Source organism: Onychomys torridus, chromosome 19 (assembly GCF_903995425.1).
Source record: "Onychomys torridus chromosome 19, mOncTor1.1, whole genome shotgun sequence".
NCBI classification, from domain to species: domain Eukaryota; kingdom Metazoa; phylum Chordata; class Mammalia; order Rodentia; family Cricetidae; genus Onychomys; species Onychomys torridus.
The window spans coordinates 59,717,158-59,734,114 of record NC_050461.1 but is presented as its reverse complement, the minus strand read 5'-3'; the positions used below and the strand labels follow the sequence as shown (position 1 = coordinate 59,734,114).

Genomic DNA, 16,957 nt, shown 5'->3' with positions numbered 1-16,957 from the left:
CGCATCTTTCTAACATAAGCATTGGCTATAATATTAAACTTGCCAGTATTCTTTTTCTCTCCAAACTATACATTTCGTATTTCTTTCTGAACCATTTGCTCTTTTTCATTGAAGACCTGTTAATGGGAATCACTAATCATCACATGACAGAGTCAATATTAGGCTCTCCTGAAATCTCTATCACCAAATAAATTAGGCTGTTACTTTTAAATTTAGCCTCAGGTAAATTCTTAGGACAAGGGCAGAAGGAAGCTATATTTCTGAAAAAAAAAAATCACAAAAAAGGTCTTTAGCATAGTTGCTAAAACTATTGTTCCCCTCTGAATCCTCTTGACCTGGGCTTCCACAGTCTGCATGGCTCTTGGCACTACTGTCTTCCAAGCTCCTACTGGGATGGCCCACTAAACTCTGCCTACAGTGTTCAATCTCTTCTAGCTCAAAGTTCCAAAGTCTTCCACCTTCTTCCAAAAACAAAACAAGGCACCAGCATGACCAGGTGTTACAGCAATAGTACACTCCTTCATATTAATGTCTGTATTAGTTACTTTTCTATTATTGTCATAAGACACCAGGACCAAACCAACCTATAAAACAGAGAGTTTATAGGGGCTTAAGTTCCATGATAGCAAGTAGTGGTGGGAGGAGCAAGAAGCTGAGGACTCACATCTTGAATTGAAAATACAAAGCAGAGAGAGAACTGGGAAAGGTGCAAGGCTTTGAAACCACAAAGCCTACCCCCTTCCTCCAGCAAGGTCACACCTCCTAAATCTACCCAAACAGAGTCACCAGCTAGGGACTAATTATTCAAATGCTCAAAACTATGTAGGATAGCTTATTCAACATGTCATAGGAATTCAGGAATTCAAGTCGGTAGCAGGGAAAACCTCCACTGCAGGTCCACGGGTGCTGCTGCAAAGCCAACAAGCTGTTCTCCCAAGTCTTTCAAGTAAGAAGATGTGGATCAAATGAAAAGTGTAAACAAGCAAACCTTAGAGCTCTCCAGAACAAGGGCAGCCATGTGAATCTGCTCTTGCTTACAGGGTAAGTCCAGAGGTGCTGGACACGGAGATCACAGGAGGTGCCAACATAAACTCTTCAGGCTTCAGGAATAAAAATACCATGAAAGCCAAGAGAGGCAAGGTCATGAACCAACCATTCACTCACTCAGCAGATAAGATTGCATGCAGTCCTAACATGCAGACCTACTTATTAAACAGTTTGCATTCTGCTGATATCTCTTAAACACAATCCCAAATGCTACAATCAAAAGAAATGTTATCTTATTTTGTTGAGTTAGACTTGAAAACACTAAGCCCTCTGAATGTGGTGAGTGGAATTTTGGCAGGGCCCAGGAAGTCTGCTAAGGGATGATAGAATAAAGAGGCAACACAACCTGACTTCCCCACCAGCTGGCAGAAATCTGCTCAAGGACATGTTTTCTCAATGGATGCTCCTGAGGGTTGACCAGAAGGCTGCAGACTGGAAAGGCTAGGGTAGGTGCTGTTTATAGTCACTGGTACTCTGAGAGCTCTATCAACTTGAGGATGAAATGTCTTTGTGTGTGTGTGTGTGTGTGTGTGTGTGTGTGTGTGTGTGTGTGTGTTGGGGGGGTATTGTTTTGTTTTGTTGGGTTTTTTGAGACAGAGTCTCACTATGTAGCTCTGGCTGTCCTAGAACTCACCATGTAGTCCAAGCTGTTCTGAAACTCACAGAGATCTACCTAACTCTGCCTTCCAAGGGGTGAGATTAATGATGTGTCCCACTACAACTAGCTGTGGGATGTCTTTAAACCTCAAACCCTGAAGATTTTTGAAGGTCTCCTTTTGATTGCCTTAGCAATACTAGTGCTTGGGGCAATACAGTGTGGGGGATAGAACAAAATATACTTTGGGGGCTGGAGAGATGGATCAGATGTTAAAGGAGCTTGCTTCCAAGACTGGCCATCTGAATTCTATCCCTGGCACCCATGTCAAGCTGGAAGGAGAGAAACAACTCCTGTAAGTTGTCCACTGATGTCAGCATATGTCACATACACATCTACAGCAAATAAATGTAATAAAAATAGCTTTAAAGAAAAAAATTAAAGTTCTTAAAAGTGTTTATTTCTAGAGCTCTGTTAATTTTTGAAAACAACTATAGTCATTATTTACCTTTTGTTAAGAAAGAGAGAGAGAGAGAGAAAGAAAGAAAGAAAGAAAGAAAGAAAGAAAGAAAGAAAGAAAGAAAGAAGCCTGGTGGTGGTGGCAGCACATGCCTTTAATCCCAGCACTCAGGAGGCAGAGGCAGGTGTATCTGAGTTCAAGGCCAGTATGGTCTACAAAGTGAGTTCCAGGACAGAAAGGACTAAACAGCTTATCTGTCTTAAAAAACAAAACAAAAACAAAAAAAGGTAAGGCTTTCAAATCGTTAAAACTATTTCCAGTGTTGCTAAAGTTTATGACACACAATCTTAAGACTGATTCCTATGAAACAAGCTTTTGGAACAGACAGTAATCAACAATACATCAAAAAACCTTCCGAGCAGGAGCTGGAGAGATGGCTCAGTGGCTAAGAGCACTGGCGGCCCTGCCAGAGGACCTGGGCTTGGTTCTTAGCACCCATGTCGTGTCTCACAGTCATCTGTCACTCCAGTTCCAGAGTGTCTGACCCTCTTCTGACCTTTGCAGGCACTGCACACATGCACACTGTGCAATACACACATGAAGACAAACCACCTATGTACATAAAATAAAAATAAATAAGTCTAAAAGAAAAAAACAATCCTTCAGAGCAGCCAGTCTCTTAGTCTCTGGGTCATTTCTTTAGTCCCCAAGAGTGGCTATATTAACTCTCATGACCTGAAAAGTAGCCATACTAATTCTCATGACCAAAAAGAGTGGTCACACTCAACCCATAGTCCTGAGATTTCCAATTAAGTTCAACACTGCCAATATTAGCAGTAAGTGGCTTTCTCAATTTATTTTGTGATGCCTGTAATAATTTAGAGCAAAATATAAACCCAACCCAACCCAATATAACTTGATTTTTGGAGACTTTCTAGTGTGTACACCGAGACAGAATTGAAAGTGTTAGTGCTGAGACCCTGTCCCGAACACTTAGACATGTTCTATCTTATAGATATTCTTGCACACACCTACTTTTCTCTTTTGGCATAGTCTAAATTGAAAAGGAAAACCATCTCAATCTACCTGTAAAGCTACAGTCTGCTTCCTCAAGTGTCAAGGACTCTTCAAACCTAATCAGCGAGTTATTAATCACACCTTCTAAGTGTTACCTGAAGAGCAGCTGAGCCAGTCCACTTTCTGCCACTAGAAGAAGAAGAACTGAAGCTGAGCAATGCAAGGAGAGGTTTGTTTGGATGAGTTTTGTTGTTCACAGATGGGGTAACCTTGGTGGTCTAACCTTTGTCATAGTCCTGTGTTTCATCGTTGGCATATGCGCCTGAAAGAAAGCTCTCATGACAGGATGAGAAGTGAGAGGCATTTGGGAACAGTTCGGTCCTTCTTATAGCAACTGGTTCTTGCTACATGGGCTCCCTCTAGAAGTGACGTAATCACCTTGCAGAAGACACCCCCATCTGTGTGTGTGTGTGTGTGTGTGTGTGTGTGTGTGTGTGTGTGTCTGTGTGCGTGTGTGTGCGTGTGTGTGTGTGTGCGTGTGTGTGCGTGTGTGTGTGTGTGTGTGTGTGTGTGTGCATGAAGAGACCAAATGAAGACATTTGGTCTCTTTTCTCATCACCCTCTTCCTTACTACCTTGAGATAGGTCCTCTCACTGAAACAGGCTTGTTGTTGCATCCAGGCTGGCTGGCCAGTAAGCTACAAGAATATTCTTGTGTCCCACTGCCTCCCTATGCAGATGTTTGTTTGTTTGTTTGTTTGTTTGTTTTCCAAGACAGGGTTTCTCTGTGTAGCTTTGCGCCTTTCCTGGAACTCGCTTTGTAGCCCAGGCTGGCCTCGAACTCACAGAGATCCGCCTGCCTCTGCCTCTCGAGTGCTGGGATTAAAGGCGTGCGCCACCACTGCCCGGCAATTCCCTATGCTGATATTATAGGCATACACATTCACACCTGGTTGGTGCTGAGGGTTCAAACTCTGGTCCTCATGCTTGCATAGCAACTGCTGTCACCCACTGAGCCATCTTCCCTGCTCCAGACCCTATCTCTTAAAGACTCTACCCACCCTAATATACCACACTGGGACTAAGCTGACCTCTCTTTTCTGTGGCAGCACCACACCAGGGTTTCCTCACCGAGGGGAGGTCAGCCCTGGGCAAGCAGCTTTCACCTATCATACATTTTCCTCTTGGCTCATGTCAGATGGAAGCATTTATGTCCTTCCAAGTTCCCAGATGTCCCCAACACCCTCCACAGTTGTGTCTGACAGAGCCACAGAGACCACTGTATAACTTGAGTCCTATACTATAGCCTCTCCCTCCTCTACTCTATCTTTTTTATATATTTATTTGTTAGGAAAATCATATTCTTTTTGTAGTGAAACATCCTTCACTGTTGTTTATTCCTCAGCCTGATGGTCTAGAGATATGGCAGGATGCAGGTACTTTGGCCTGTCACAAGGACATAAAGTCATCCCATGTCACAACTTCACAAAGACTCTGTCAGCTCCAAGGGCAGCAACATCTGCAGGGGACTAATGAGAAGGCCCAAATGGCTACTGCTGATGTTCCAAACTCATCTTTTACTCTGAGTGTTTTAGATGGCATCACCCATAAAGATAAACTTCCCCTCAAAAACTATTTTTCCTGAAATCTATTTCTTATGGGAAGGGTACCATAGATGAATCATAGATGTGTAATTCTTTCCCTCTACCCTTCTCAGTATGTACTGAGGCCCATGTAGCTATAAAAGTAATCAGTGTGTTTGAAACAGTGAGGAGCTTAGAATGTTTAGCATCATCTTGCATTTCAATTGGCTTTAGTCCTTCCCCAAATTCTGTTTTCAGTCTTGCATCTCTTGGGTTCTGCATCCTGACTCATGGTCATTGTCTGTGGAACTTCATTTATTATGGATACAAGGGACCCAGTATAGTCATCTAGGACTTCCTCAACCCATGAGCATGATACATATCCAGCCACAATTGGGTATTGAGTCCCTATTGTTTCCATGAAGCCTTTCTGCAGATAAAACTAAGATACCTGAGGAGATTAGGAAGAAACAGAGTCAGGCCTCTTTCAAATTCAGAACTGCAAAGTCCATATTTCACATCACTGCTTTTGTATTTTCTTAATGGCTAAGGTCTTAGTACTTGCTTGCTTGAATCTTTTGAACCAGAAAGCCAACACTGGCAAAGCAACTTCTTCACACAGACATGCTATCAGGAGTGTCAGCTCCAACATTAGTGGGAAACAAATATATCCTTATTCTCTATGAGCACACCACAAAGAATGAAACCAGTGCATGCCCTTCCATCCCAGAGTGCTTCCAGGGGACCCAGGACAATGGGATGTGCCAGTGAAATTATCTCTGATCTTGCTCACTAGGGGCTACTTACATCATCAACAGCATGGGCCACTTCTCCAGGGGTGGTGCTGTAGAGATAAGACAGCGGGTGTAAAAACACTCCTGACATCCAAACTCTATACACTGGCAATCTTCTTATGCCTGCTGCTCTATGTCCACACCCTGCTTCCCTAATGCTCTGTTCTAAAACCTCTGCCACATATCGCACCTTCTCCTTCTGTACCTTTCATTTTATATCCCACCTCCTGCATGTGCTCTGAGGGTGGGTCAACTCTGGGTAGGATCCACACAATGTGACTATCACCCACACACATGCCAGTTTTAGGACAAGAGTGATTAGGAAAGCAATGCCGGACTATGTGCCCACAGGAGCTCCAGTGTCTGTAAGAATCAGGAACCCACAGCACTCAGGAGGCAGAGCCAGGTGGATCTTCATGAGTTCAAGGCCAGCCTGGGCTACAGAGCGAGATCCAGGACAGGCACCAAAGCTATACAGAGAAACCATGTCTCAGAAAAGAAAGAAAGAAAGAAAGAAAGAAAGAAAGAAAGAAAGAAAGAAAGAAAGAAAGAAAGAAAGAAAGAAAGAGAAAGAAAGAAAGAGAGAGAGAAAGGAAGAGAGAAAGAAAGAAAGAAAACAGGAACCTGGGGGGGAAAAGCAGTAAGTTTCAAAACAAAAATTGAAGAAGAATAAGCAACAAGAGCATCCATGGAGATTCTGCCACCTCAGAAGGGGCCTTTGAGGGAGATGAACAACCCAGTGACCACCCAGCCATAGTGGAAACATCTGCATCTGAACTCTTCAGCATTTCATCTGGAGTGTGGGATGCAGTGGGGGTGACCGAGAAAGCAATTATTATTGCCGGAGTTTGTACTCATTTAGACCGAGGATTTGGGGATGACTGCCATACCCTGTAGATGAGAACAGATTAACAGTGTAACAGAAGCAAGCCTGTGAATAGGATTGAAAGGCATGCTCAGGAAAGCTCACTGCTCTTCAGAACTAAGTCTTACAGGACACTGTTCTTTTCCAGCTGCAGCTATGGACAAATGGCCATGGCTACTGGTGTGAAAGCATCTTATGCACAATGGCTAGCAGAATGGAAGACTTAAAGATTTGAAAAGAAAACATCTCTGCCACCACTAAAAACAGATAATATTTGGGGCTTAGAAATATTGCTCAATGGTTAAGAGCACTTCAATATGTGAGTCTGGATCCTAGCACCCATATAACAAGCCAGGCACGGTCTTGCATATTTCTAACAAGTTGGGGTGGAGACAGGAAGATGTGTGGGGCTCATTGGCAGCCAACTGAGATGAAAATTCAAGCTCTAAGTTTAGGGAGAGACACTGCCTCAAAAGAATAAAGTGAAGAATGATAGAAGATACCTAGCACCTCCTGTAGCTTTGTGTATGCACCTACACAAACATGTATACATATAACACACATGCACACATACCAGAGATGGCATGTGTCATACTAGAAGTATGTAATATAAACAGAAAAGTCTCAGCTAGGCCTCTCAGAAGAGTAAAACTGGTATGGAATGGAACAATAGGATCAATGGAACAAAAGCATGGAGCAAGCCAGGGAGTCAACACCCACTGCAGATCCCAAAGAGACCAGCCCAGCCCAGAGGTAGGGAAGACAGAGTTGAGAGGGGAAGGAAGGAAGGAGACAGAGGTCTGGGTCCTCTTAGGAGCACAGGACATGTCCTGTTGAGCTTAGCGGTCAAGTACTCACTGCAGCTTCTCACTATCACCACCAAGACTTCCTGTAAGTCAGAAGTAGCAGCCATCACAACTTGACATGCCTTAGCACTGAGGAGAGGTCTCTAGAAGAAGGAACCTAAAGGGTAAGGCTGGGTGGGGTGAGACCCTGCTACTTGGACAGGACAGAGACTTAGCCCAATAGACATGCTTATGCAGACATTCTGGCCACATTCAAACCTGGTCCCATTGGGCCTGCCCTGCATCATCACCAAGGGGCACCACCCCCCAAAGACAGCTTTACCTAGGCACCAGGAGCTGCTCCAGGGTCCAGGGCTGGGGACACAGGGCCCTGCAAGTCCTGCCACTATCCTAAGCCTTTTTCTGCACATGCGTCCCCAACCTGAGCCACACACAGACAGAAAGTAAATTACCAGTTCTGTGAAGCTGAACCATCCAACTCTTTATCATATGACAGAAAGGGACGGATACGACAGTGGACTCGGATGTTTCCTTTCAGCTCCTACAACAACAAAGAGCTTTCAACACCGGAGAGGCTGGCTCAGCAGCAGAAGGCCCTGACCTCTGAAATTCCCCACAGGGCAGCCAGCTCAGTGCTACTCAGAGATTTTGTATTCAACTTTAACAGATTTGTTCCTTAAGTAGCAACAAATATCCATTTCCTGGTATCATGGACTAAATTCTCTCAGGCATTTTAGGAGGAATTTCAAGAATTTGGCTTGGGGCTGGTATCCTGACCTTCCACAGGGTCATCCAGATGACATCATGGAGATTTACTGCCCAGAGGAAAACAGAGTGAAAGTGAGCTGTGCTCGCACTGGGAAGGCTGGCCTCCTCCAGGTCAGAGGAGGGACGAATGTAGGATTTATGTTGTTTTGTGGATACTGTCAACACAGGATTCAGTGCTGTGTTCCATTTCTGCCAAGCTGACCTTAAACACTGCTGACCTTGAGGAAGTCGCTGCTCAGGCGGTGGCACCAGTGCCCCAGACCTGGGTGACAAAGCCTCCCCAGTGTGGTCTTTGACACCTGGGGGATTGCCTGGAAGCAGTCCATCCATCTTCTACAAGGTACCAGAAAGCATCCTGAGCTCAGTTATGATGCCTCCAGCCACCATTTTCTCTTATCCATTCACTCAGTTCGGTCCCAGTGCTATCCTGAGGTGGCTGGGGCCACTGCACTGAGACTGGGATTGAGGTCAGCACAACCCTTGGAGTCTTTCCCCGCTTGCCAGCTCTGACTCATATATAGCTGACTTGGGCTGGAGACAACCAGTCAGGTCCAACATACCTGGTAACCAGGTATCCTGTAACCAAATGCCTCTGGCTGTCCTTCAGACAGCCTTGGTTCCGCCTAGCTTAGACTACAGAAGAACCCTCAGGAAAGTGTGAGGACCATCAGCACACCAGTAAATATGCAGGTGAACTGTGGTAGGAAGGCTCACATGGCAAAGCAGCCCTGGATGCTTCCGCAAAGTAGGACTGGGATGTGGGCAAGTGAGAGACCAGGGAGAGGAGGTGGGACCCGACAGACCCATATACTTGCAGAGTATAGGTGCTAGCCTTAGAAACAGAAGGGATCTTTGCCACCCTAGAATGGGGGTAGGGAGGATGGGACGGTCAACATTTGGACAGTTGAGTCCAGCAGTCAAGATGCTACAACTAAAGCTGAGACCGTCGTCTATATTTGTCTGGAAGTCATCAAGGTGACCTAGCGATATCAATAACTTGTGGGATAATCTTCTTGTATACTGTGAAGATGTGTTTCTGCCTAGGGTTCCTTCTGATTGGTTTAATAAAGAGCTGAATGGCCAATAGCTAGGCAGGAGAGACTAGGTGGGACTTCTGGGGAGATAGAGGAATCTCAGCACTGGGGATTTTGCTAGCAAGACATAGAGGGAGCCAGTCATGCAGAATGGAGAAGAGAGGTAAAGAGCCACATGGCAGAGTGTAGATGAATATAAATGGTTAATTTAATCTTAAGAGCTAGTTTGTAAACAAACCTAAGCTAAGGCCAAGCTTTTATAATTAAGAAGTCTCTGTGTCATTATTTGGGAGCTGGAAGTACAAAGAAAGTCCGATTACAATAGCTATTCAAGCATGACCCTTGCTGTCAGAACCTGTCTGGGTTCAGGGTGCATCATTGCTGTGGGGACTCTACACTCTTCAGCATCTGTCATCCACATCTGTCTGGCTCTCTGTATCTAAAGCAGGCTCAGCCCATCAACACTGCCTGATCCTTTTCAATTTTCTATCATCCTATGTTGTGGGAAGTTTGCCTTTTACATGCCAAAGGCATCAGAAAATCGAGGACACACAAAGTCATGGCAGAGCCTAGTGGATGTTTGTGAACAATGAGGAGAGACCTCTACACCCCACCAGGATCCTGAAGGCAGGGTTTTCAGCTTCTCTCATGAGCTTTCCAGCTGGGCACTGAGGAGACCAGTGGGTGGTACACTTCAGCCAGCTGGTCAGCACATTTGGAACCTGTCTATTTGCATGGTACGCAATACTGCCCCCAAATGCTTGCAATCAGGCTCTGTGCATCTACCTAGGTCTTTAGTACCTGGAGAGAAGTGGAAATGCCATGTTCTCATGAGCTCTTGTTGGGTTGTCCAGGGAGGGGAACTTTTTTCTTAAGAACCAGCAGTGCTGAGAAAATTAAAATGTGTGTGTGTGTGTGTGTGTGTGTGTGTGTGTGTGTGTGTGTGTGTGTTGTTGTTGTTGTTGTTGTTGTTCTGGTCTGCTTTTCTTTTTTAAGAATGAGAAAGAGAATATGAAATTGGGAAGATAGAAAGGACCTGGAGGGTTTGGGGAAGGGGAAAAACATAATCAGAAATATGATGTATGAAAAAAAATTTCAATTAAAAAAAAGTTTAAAAAAAAGAGAGAATTCCCTAAAATGCTTTAGTCAGTGCTGGTTACACTGTAAGTACCCAGAAACCATCTTCTACGGTACCCAGAAACTACCCTCTAGGGTCTACTCTGAGCACTGAAACAGGTAAGCAGATGATGCTCAAGGACTGCTGAGGTCCAGAGGAGCTGTCACCAGAGGCACACACGGGCTTTGGGAAATGAGTAAGCAGGGTTCACAGACACTGGGCAAACCCCACAGAAGCCATGTCTGTGAGAAGCAAGTTGGCCAAATGAACTGTAGGCCTTGGCTGCTCACGTTAATGTGTGGAGGCCTGAGTTTGAACTTCTGGTCTTCCAAGCGACCTTAGGTCTTATGCTCTTGGAAAGGCAAGAGATCCTTGGCGCCTCCTCTGTGGTTGAGAAAAACAGTATAAGGCTTTGAGGGAGGAACGTGCTTGCAAGGCCTGAGACCTTGAGTTTCTGGGTTCTTATATCCTGAAAAATCTCCCTCTACCCATCTCTGTCCCACATCTCACATCAGTTAACTGTCGATTTTTGATGTTTTGTTATGATCATATTACCTACCTATAGTGACCACGGCCACTGGTGCCTCTTAACCCCACCCAGTACTATGGTGACCCCTTTCCTCTTTATTATTGCCTCCTGACTGAGCAGTGGCCAGTGGCTTCTGGGTGAAGAGGATGCTTCATCCTAACTGACAATTTGAGGCTGGCTCCCTCTTACTTCCTCTGCCCGACCTTGGGCTGTGACTCTTGCCCTCAAGCATTACTCTAGATTCTAGCAATATTGGCCAACTGTCACTCAGGTGTTGCCTCACAATCATCCTTGGGTATGTACGTATATTCTGAGTTGCTGGACCACTGTGCTGGCAATGCAGGCACTCACCACCAGGCTGTTATGGAGGGCTCTCCTCCTCTGCTGTTCCAGACGGAAGCGTGAATCCAGCTCCTGCAAGCACTGTTGTAGATGTGCAGCCTCTGACTGACAAGCTGCAGGGACAGATCACCCCGGGTTACAGCCCAGTTCTCATGGGGAGACCCTGCAGTCTCCTATCCAAGAAAGGTTCAAATCATAAGGAGGTTGGCAGGATAGGCCACAGTGGGTTCTCCAACTGAGGTTCTGGGTGCTCAATGATCATGGTAACTAACGATGCAGATGGAGTCCTGGCTCTAATGACCACCCACTGTGGGCTGAAATGTACCTAGCCCTGCAGCTTGCTCAAGTATCAAAGGTTTCCATAAGGCCCCCTCTGGGTGGGACAAGGCCACATGGCAGAAATTGGGCTGACTTTTGGATCTCACTGTACATCTGAGACCCAACATTTTCTCGGTCCCACCAGGATGACTCCATCTTTTACAGGAAGAGCCACATTGCTTCACATAGACTCCTGGTGCCTGTCTCAGTCACAGCAGAGGTGAGAACCCCTACTCTGAGGAATCTACACAGAGTCCCTCTAGGTTGGCTGATGGCTAGGCTCTCGGCTAGGCTCTCGTCTTCCTTGGCTTATAACATGAACTGCTGCTGCCTGCTTTCCTGTCAGTTATGGAACAGGCTGATTGAGCAAAGGATGCTGGTTGGGACCTGTGTCTTGAGAAGAATTGAAAGGGACATGCTGTCTTGGCTGACTAGGACCTCCTGAGACCGACCTTCCTCCCCCAAACCTGGAAACATGAGAAACAGTCTGGGATGCCCTCCTGGCTGCATTTCATAGGCACATTATGTACAGCACCCCTGTGGGTAGTGGGGAGTGATTCATGGCTACAAAATCATCACACACATCAGCATTTCTTAGGGAAAAGCTACATCTGCTCCTCTCTCAGTCTTCCCTTTAGTTTGTTATGTGTCCTCACTTCTGGGAAAGATGATTGACTCTTCCCATGCAGCATGCAAGTGAAGACCCTACATGCGCATCCTATACACACGCTACACATACTACCCATGCACACAGACCACACACATTCTTCATGTATTCATCACACACAGCAGATACAGGCATCACGCACATGAGCATATGGACACAACTCCATCTATCACATCATACATACAACCACACACATGAATGTGTCATAAACCACATATATACACATAACACACACACATATACCACACACATGTACACATGTATACAAACATACCATTCACACATATACATACACACATACACACGCACACCTACAAAAGCCTCAGGAACCTCCAGGAGGTTACTGAACTGAACTTTCCTGTGGAGACAACAGTGAGATCCCAGGGCAATCATTATCTAAAATGAAATGTTAACCTAGCCCCAAAGCGGTAAACAGCTGCAAGCTTGGGTGCACCTCTTTTGAAATATCAGCATGATGACCAGTTTCCCTTTGTCACAGGTGTGGACTGCATGACACTGGAGAGTACATGGGGCTCTGGCACACACAGTACAGTTGGAGGGAGATAAGCAGGACTCCTGGAGATGACAGCTGAACTGCAGAACACAACACTTCACCTCCTATTTTGGAGGAAGTCTGACCGGGAGGCTCATGGCCCTGAACATCAAAGTTAAGGAAATGTTATGTGGGTGTCAGAGGGGAAGAGGGGGCCTTGTAGCAAGGTGAGCTACCGGGGAGGTGGGCAGATGGCTCAACACTGGAGCTGGAGGCATTCCATCATGGTGTAAGTGGCACGGCATTTATTACTGCCATCATATTAGGTATACACCAGGAGTAAAAAGACATGGGGCTGGACTCCCAGGCCGGTCACTGTTCAGAGAGGTTTTTCCTCTATGTGTCCTTGGTCATACTCTCACCTCGAAGAGCCTCGCCGCTCAGCTGTGCCCCCTGCACAGCAGCCATTATGTCAGAGAGGCAGTTCTGGTACCCGTCCTGGTGGCTTTGTAAGAGCACCAGGAAAGAATTCCGCAGCTCCTTGACATCTTGTTGAAGTTTCTGTGTGATGAAAACACAGCACAACCGATCATGCCATAATCAGCCACTACAGTGTACAACCAATCACAAAAGCCCCACGGAACAGGAATGTGGCCCACCACCAGCAATCCTGCAGCAACCTGTTGTGAACTAGGGGCATGTGAAGCATTGGTTCTTCCTCAAACATGCAAGGTGAGTGTTTGCCACACATGAGCCCAGGTTCCCTTCATTAGTTCTTTTTTGTTTGTTTGCTTTGTTTTGTTTTGTTTGAGACTGGGTTTCTCTGTGTAACAGCCCTGGCTATCCTGGAACTCACTCTGTAGGCCAGGCTGGCCTTGAACTCACAGAGATCTGCCTGCCTCTGCCTCCCAAGTGCTGGGTGGGATTAAAGGTGCGCATTACCACCGACCAGCCCTCCTCAGAAATTCTAACTCAATAGTTCTGGGGTTAGTGCATTGAGAGCAGCTCATGATTTCATATATTCCACATTATTAAGATCCTTAGAAAAACAGAAGACCAAGTTATATGATCAATTTCTGCAGTATAGCTCACTGTGTAATCATGGACAGTCTTCTGACCCATTTTAACATCCTGGTGATTTTGGTGGCACACTTGGGCTATGTTAATCAAGAGCAAAGCTCTGATGGGCTGTCCAGACCAACTTCTGGAGGCTTCATTACCATGAGCTCAGGCAAGTCAGAAGAAATTGCCATGTCCATGTCGTGACAGAGTTCCAGGAACAGTCTGCATCAGAGTTTTCAGGGAACTTTGGGAACAATGCAGCTAATATCCTGTGCGTCACACATTCCCCCTGTCCAACTCCAGCAATTATCCCAGGACTTTCAGCATGATGATTTGACAATGAATAGATGAAAGGATGTGGCCTGGTTTAGTATTTACTCTCAATAGCACATCAGAATGTTATTTGAGCTTAAACATACGGTTTTTGTTTTTTTAAGTTATGAATAATGGAGATTCCTCCATGCACAGAAACATTTTAATAAAAATGGCAAAGCTAAGCTGAATCAAGGTAGTTTTACTATATAGAACACAGATAGTTATACAGCTTATTCAAAGGTAGGCTGATTTTACTAGGGTGGGAGGGAATTTACAATGAGTTCTACATGAATCTATTCTGAATGAACACAGTTTAAGCCTTCATGGCTGATCATGGCAGGTTAATCCTGTTTGCAGATGGTGCTTACATTGTTTTAATGAGTTTGTTTTGGGTTTTTTTGTTTTGTTTTTTCCTGTTTCCCACCCTGGTCACATTGTTTTTAACATAAGGTAAAACAATGTTTTTAATCAATGGTATAAAAATATCTACCACAATCTCACGTTGGAGACTTGCCAAATACACTAAGTGAGATACCTGTTTTCCTGGCGTTTCCTCCAGAGGCCACCGGCAGTCTAAGGACTGCTCGGATATGGTGTAGGGGGATGGGATACCTATGTTATTACAAATATTTTCTATCATTAAACTATAAAAAATAACCACTGTGGGGGCTGGAGAAATGGCTCAGCAGTTCAAGACCGCTTGGGGTTCAATCCCAGCACCCACATGGCAGTTCCTAACTGTCTGGAACTACAGTCTCAGGAGATAGGATGCCCTCTTCTGCCCTGAGGGTAGCTGCATGCATATGGTACACAGACATACATGCAGGCAAAACACCCACAGACATAAAAACAACAGCTGTGACTTAGGAGACCAAGTCTCCACTGCTGCTTTCTCAGGCCATTTGTCTACTGGCCCCAAAACTACTTATGTCTCATTTTTGCTCAGGTGCCAACAAATGCTTTGGGCTTTCTTTTACTGAGCATTGAAAAGCTGAACCTGTCTGAGTGTCCTGGGGTGAGCCTCTTCTGACAGAGAAGAGGCAAAGGGACTCTCCTAAGCCCCACACCACTCAACATTCCATGAATGAAAGGTGATTTTGCTATGCTGAGGTCAGTTCTACCCTAGTCTGGTAGCCAAGCTGGAGGAAGGCTGCATGAATTCTTCCCTGCTGACACTGCCTCGTTCTGAGCAGAGCATAGGGCCAGGCCTCACGGCTGCTCCTGTTCATCCTTTCCTGGTACTGTATAGAAAGAAAGTACAATGAAGTTTTAAAACCTTGAAAACCCAGCAGGTACCTTCCCCCCCCCCCCAAGAAAAGAAAGTTATTGATTGTTCGTGATACATATTACACAGGAAGAGAGACGCCAATGGAGCTTAAACTAGAGTGGGGAGAGTCAGAGAAGGAATCCTAGAGGAATGGGCAGTTCAAGGTTTGGGCTCTCAGGGCTGAAGGCACAGACAGCGCCCAAATCAAGGCTGTGAGTGACAGACCTCAGAAGAGATAGGACAGAAGGGGTTGCAAAACCCGCACAGCGGTCAGGGACCTGTGCATTCACTTATGGGCAGTGCCAAACCTGGGAAGGGCTTTGAATAGCCAGGCTTTTCAGCACACAGTTTCCAAAGATCTTTCTGAATTTGGGGGAAGCATTAGGGAAGGTAACAGGAAGTACTTCCTATGGAATGCAAGGGGGACAGAGAAAACACAGCTCCAGGACAAGGCTATTGGCAGGACAGCAGAGACGCTGCAGGGTGGGCCAGAGTTCTGGTTTCCACAGGTGTCAGTAGAAAGGCCCTGAATGAACAAGGTGATGACTGTGGAGTTTACCTCATTTTGTTGCTTTCCTGTGTGGGTTTTTTTTTTTTTTTGAGGGGGGGGGTGTTTATCCTTACACTGTCTTTATAAGCAGCAGATGCTGGCAGGCCCAGCCTCTCAGAGACACCAGCCACACATCTCACAGTGAACCACATTTGTGTCCACATCTAGCCAAAAGCTCACATCACACGCAGTACTGTGACCCAATGACAAGGTGAAGAGCACATAGGTCAGTACTCAGTTCTCAGGTAGACGCACCCTCACGTTTTAGGACAGAGAAGGAAGGAAGCAGAGTCTCTGATGTGCTCCTGTGATGGAGACAGTGTCTGAGCTCCTACGGGAGGACCCTGCCCAACACAGGCTTCTAGTTTCTGGCTCAGTCCCTGGTTGACCCTGAGAGCAGATAAGCTCCCTCAAAAAGGGTGGATGAGGGCGGAGGCCGCCCCTGAGGAGGCCCAGCAACTTGTTGTAGACAGATTGAAGGGCTGGGGCTGGACAGACTGCCTGCCAGATCAGTGTGGGACTGTTCAGAAGTAAACAGGCTCTAAGGGAAACTGAAAAGGGGAACAAGCTTCCACAGCTTGGTGAGGAGCTACGGAAGAGTACAGCGGCCCTCCAAGATTCATGCTAACAAACAATGTCCACTGTGGGGGGGCATGAGATCATGAGGACTCTACCCTCATAAATGGACAAGACTAGAGAGCTATTTGCTCATCCACTCCAACCACATGAGGACATCTAGACAGTTATCAATTAGAGAAACGAGCTGGCCACAGATATCAAACCTGCAGTGCCTTCATCTTGGACTCCCAAACTGAAAGTAACAAATGCTCTTTGTAAATTATAGAATCTCAGGTATTTTGTTATAGCAACATAAAAAATTTGCAGCAGATGTGTATCCGTAAATTTACTAAACACAGAATTGTACAACTTAATATAGATGAATTCATGATGCATAAATTAAACAACACATCTGCTAAGAAACAGCTGCTGGGTGTATCATTAATGAATTATTCATTAAATACTTGTGAGCACCAAGATAAATAAATTAGAACTCATCCCTGTTCCAGTGTAGGATGGCATGCTAAGTGTCAACTGAAGAGTGCCTTCCACCTCACTGAATGGGACAAAGGATGGAATGAAAGTCACTCTCCCTGTTCATCTTTTGCAAGTGTAGCAGCTGACTCCAAACAGCCACTCATGCTTGGTCTATCAGCTACAAGACACATTAAAATGTTACCTCTGCCAGTTTCAGATGCATAATAGCATTTTCTGTTTCCAGTTCAGCTATTCTTTCTTCTTTGACCTAGGACCAAGGATCCAAAAGGAAAA

The 16,957-nt window shown here is 45.6% G+C and overlaps 1 protein-coding gene across 1 annotated transcript in view; it reads right to left on the bottom strand.

Moving 5' to 3' along the window:
• Nucleotides 1-13,693, bottom strand: part of Kif25 (kinesin family member 25) — a 16,707-nt gene extending 3,014 nt beyond the window's left edge. The window contains exons 1-6 of the mRNA XM_036168705.1: nt 13,655-13,693; nt 12,857-12,995; nt 10,966-11,069; nt 7,619-7,707; nt 5,509-5,545; nt 1,165-1,202 (exon numbers count right to left, since the gene is read on the bottom strand). Of these exons, the coding sequence (XP_036024598.1) occupies nt 1,165-1,202; nt 5,509-5,545; nt 7,619-7,707; nt 10,966-11,069; nt 12,857-12,995; nt 13,655-13,693 (446 nt within the window). The remainder of the gene's footprint in view (nt 1-1,164; nt 1,203-5,508; nt 5,546-7,618; nt 7,708-10,965; nt 11,070-12,856; nt 12,996-13,654) is intronic.
• Nucleotides 13,694-16,957: the final 3,264 nt, after the last annotated feature.